The sequence below is a fragment of the Austrofundulus limnaeus genome, unplaced genomic scaffold (assembly GCF_001266775.1).
Source record: "Austrofundulus limnaeus strain Quisiro unplaced genomic scaffold, Austrofundulus_limnaeus-1.0 Scaffold716, whole genome shotgun sequence".
NCBI lineage: Eukaryota > Metazoa > Chordata > Actinopteri > Cyprinodontiformes > Rivulidae > Austrofundulus > Austrofundulus limnaeus.
The window spans coordinates 203,258-207,261 of NW_013953118.1; the positions used below are offsets into that span (position 1 = coordinate 203,258).

The 4,004-nt window shown below is 45.1% G+C and overlaps 1 protein-coding gene across 2 annotated transcripts in view; it reads left to right on the forward strand.

The window, feature by feature from the left end:
* The window catches only part of homer2 (homer scaffold protein 2), a gene marked incomplete at its 3' end in the record, with an annotated part of 33,281 nt that overhangs the window by 19,091 nt on the left and 10,186 nt on the right, over nt 1-4,004 (forward strand). For both annotated transcript variants that reach the window (XM_014028073.1, XM_014028072.1), the window contains 3 exon segments: nt 2,682-2,813; nt 2,966-3,058; nt 3,494-3,633. In XM_014028073.1, coding sequence (XP_013883527.1) covers nt 2,682-2,813; nt 2,966-3,058; nt 3,494-3,633 — 365 coding nt within the window.

Below are 4,004 nucleotides of genomic sequence, written 5' to 3' on the forward strand. Positions count from 1 at the left end.
TTACAGACCCTTTCTATAAATTAGAATATCATGGAAAATAGTTTAATTTCCACGATTATATTCAACAAGTTAAACTTTCTTAGGTGATAGATTCAGGGCCACAGTTTAAACAAGTTCAAGTATTTGTTTAGTTTTACATAATTTGGGCTTCCAGCTCATGAAACCCATGAAAAATGAAAAATTAGAAAACAGTGGAGAAATCAGCTCAAATTCTGAGTGAGGGCACTAATCATCTACTAAACTCAAAGCACCTGCACAGGTTTCCCCAGGTGTGTTTGCTTCAGTTTGGTTCAGTATGGGGAAGACTGCAGACCTAWTAACTGGTCAGAAGACCACCATGGATGCCCTCCATACGATGGGTCAGCWGCTGTGTCCAGGTAGATCAATGGAGTCCAGTGGAAGAGCAAAATGTGGCMGAAGAGATGACCGTGGGCTTCAGAGGATTATCAACCAGAGAAGACTGAAGAATCTGTCAGAGATCCAGAAAGAATCACAGGAGTCACAGCGAGATGGTCTACACCTGAGCCAACGTGGGAAACATCTCATCTGGGCCGAGGAGAAGACTGATCAGTGGTCCAAGTCAACTCGCCGGGCCTAAACCCCTTTGAGAATCTGTGGGGTATTCTCAAGAGGAACCTGAGGAGCACCAGACCCAACAACAAAGAAGAGCTGACAGCGAGCACCCAGCAGATCTGGTCTTCTTTAACTCCAGGCTGGTTGTGTCATGTTGTATCGAGGCAGTGATCAATCAAAGGGATTCCCAACCAACTATTAAAGATTGAGATACGGTCTTTAAAGGACCATGTTTTCATTGATTTGATGTGATCCTAATTTCTTTTTGTTTTTCTGCTAAAACTGAGCAGTAGTTTGGGCTGACTTCTCCACAGTTTTCTAACTTTTTGAATTCCTGTTTTCATGGATTTCATGAGCTGGAAGCCCAAGTTCTGTAAAAACAAAGAAATWCTTGAAATCTTTTAAACTGTGGACCTGAATCTATAACTTATAAAAGTTTTAACTTTTTGATTGAAGTTATGGAAATTAAACGTTTTCATGATACTCTAGTTTTTTTGAACGGGTCTGTATTTTTGTATTTTTGTTTGTTTCTAATCTGTGACCTGAAGCAGGAAACTGTTCTGTTTGAAACTCAAACGTTGGAGTTGTTTCGGTTCCTCCTCAGGTGAACGGTTTAATAAAGCTCAGCTTGTTGGATGATGAAGCTTCTCGGTTTGTTTCTTTATTCTGATCCTCAGTGAAGGAGACGAGTCTGTCAGCAGTTTGTGTTCAGAGAACATGTTGCTACGAAACCAGAGCAGCTCTGTGATTATTCTGTCTGTCGACTCGTTTCTTTAATTGTTGGGGGAAACGAACACGTGTTGCTTCTCTGGCATCGCTGGAGCGAATAGTTCATTTAAAACACGACTGACCGTTTAGTTTGGGTTTAAAAAAACACATCTGTCTCATCTGTCGCACTTGTAGTAGCTCTGAGTTTTTTGTCTCGCCTCACAAAAAGCTTCAGTTTCAGACAGAAGCAGGTGGTTTTTAGTTTTGTTTGAGGTCAAAACTGCAACAAAAGTCCTTTTCTGAAACAAGGAATCCATCCCTGAGGCTCACCTTCACCTGTTCACAGGTGATTTATTAAAACACCTGAGACGAGTCGTCGTTGGAACCATCTGTCCTGCAGCGAGGACTGAAACAGGAAAATGTGGGTCGACGTCTCGTTTTGAAGGACGAAGGTCTGAGCTGGTCACCAAACAGAACAGGTTCTGAGACAAATATAGACTAAAGTCTGAAATGTTAGTGGGTCAGCAGTCAGCTGTGGAACAAGGGACAGGAAGTCCTGATGCAACAATCCAGGTAGAAAAATGTAACCGTCGTTACGACCCTGATTACCCCTGTTCACAGATGAGTGTAAACTGTAGACTCCTGGCCCGTAGAGGAGTGTAAGCTGTAGAGTCCTGGCCCGTAGATGAGTGTAAGCTGTAGACTCCTGGCCTGTAGATGAGTGTAAGCTGTAGAGTCCTGCCCCGTAGATGAGTGTAAGCTGTAGAGTCCTGGCCCGTAGATGAGTGTAAGCTGCAGAGTCCTGGCCCGTAGATGAGTGTAAGCTGTAGAGTCCTGGCCCGTAGATGAGTGTAAACTGCAGAGTCCTGGCCCGTAGATGAGTGTAAGCTGTAGAGTCCTGGCCCGTAGATGAGTGTAAGCTGTAGAGTCCTGGCCCGTAGATGAGTGTAAACTGCAGAGTCCTGGTCTGTAGATGAGTGTAAACTGTAGACTCCTGGCCTGTAGATGAGTGTAAACTGCAGAGTCCTGGCCCGATGGTGTAGTTCTTTTGTGTTGGGCCATTCTTTTGAACAGTGGCAGTTTTGTTTCTCCGATGTATAACTGACCACAGTCCTCCTGACACTTAACAGCATACACTATATTACTCCGTCTGGGCCGGGGGACTGGATCTTTGGAGTTAAACAGTTTGTTTTAATGAGTTTGGTGGTTTGAAAGCCACTGAGACGTCATGTTTTATTGAATAAAATCCTCAGCTCCTCTGAAACGCTTCCTGGACCTGTTGCCTCCGTGACCTGACCACGAGTCCAATCAAAGACTTCTTTAGTCATCATTAAAGGCCCCCGAGGACCAGCTGGTGGAGCAGGTTGAACAGGTGTAATAATCAGTTTTTCTGCTGACAGGTTATCATCAACAGCACCATCACCCCCAACATGACCTTCACCAAGACGTCACAGAAGTTCGGTCAGTGGGCCGACAGCCGGGCCAACACCGTGTTCGGACTGGGCTTCGCCTCAGAGCAACAGCTGTCGAAGGTAAAACTGAACGTCWCAAAATCTTTCCTGCAGATTTTAACGAATGATTCTGAACCACAAACGAGYCGTCGTCACGATGAACGTCATCGTTTTCAACACTTCGCAGATCTGATTTAAAGATCTTTAACAGGATCTGATCTTTTTATTTTCAGTTTGCAGAGAAGTTCCAGGAAGTAAAAGAAGCAGCCAAGCTGGCGAGGGACAAATCTCAAGAGAAGGGAGAGACGTTGAGTAATCACTCTCAGGTAAACAAACACACCTGACTGCCTTATATGGTCACTTCCTGCTGCTGCAGAGAGGAAAACTGCTGGGCTTCAGAGAGAAACTGAATGTCAGCTGAACTGCTTTCAAAATAAAAGTCAACGGTTGTCTGAGGGGTTTTACCAAAGACCAGATCAGTCCTGCTTATGGACCAGGAATCAAACTCAGTCCTGAGACCCACAGACCTGCTGGGTCAAACTGGGAACCGCTGCTGTCGTGGGGTGTCTKGTCCTGATCCAGGTCCTGGAGGACCTCCATCCTGCAGGTTTTAGAGGTTTTTCTGTTTTGACCGAACAGAATTCTGCAGAAAACATCTAAACCCTGCAGGTTCGAGGTCCTCCAGGACCAGGACTAGTCTACGTGTTTGAGAAGGACTTGTTTCATTAGCTGTAGGTGAAGTTTTTATCCGTCTCCTGCAGGAGTCCGGGCGAGACACGCCTTCARCCGAGCAGGCGTCCAGCTTTAACGGGACGGACGATGAGAAGATCTCCCACGTGGGCCCAGAAGCCGCTCAGCTGAAGAGCGAAAACGAACATCTGAAGTCCGTGGTGGAGCAGAGGTACAGGTCCAGATCCTGGTTCAGTTCCTGTTTTCTGTTCTGATCCTGAAGGGTCCAGGAGGTTCCTGTAAAACCATCTGTTCTGAGTGGAACTCAGTAATTAGACGAAGCAGCAGCTGTGAATCCAGATGGGAATAAAATGACCTCAGAGTCGATTYAAAACTACAGCGATGCGTTTGATGCCGGTGGGAAATGGCAGCTTCCTCTGAGACGCAGGAAAGCTGGAAGTGAACGAGCGCTCGCTGCAGGCTTTTAATCTCAGATTAAAAGATTATTTAATTGTTTTTAACCTGGGAGCTGATTTAAAGTGATTAAAATGATTTATTTAAAAAAGAAAGATCTTTATGCAGGTTTAGTTTATATCAGGACTG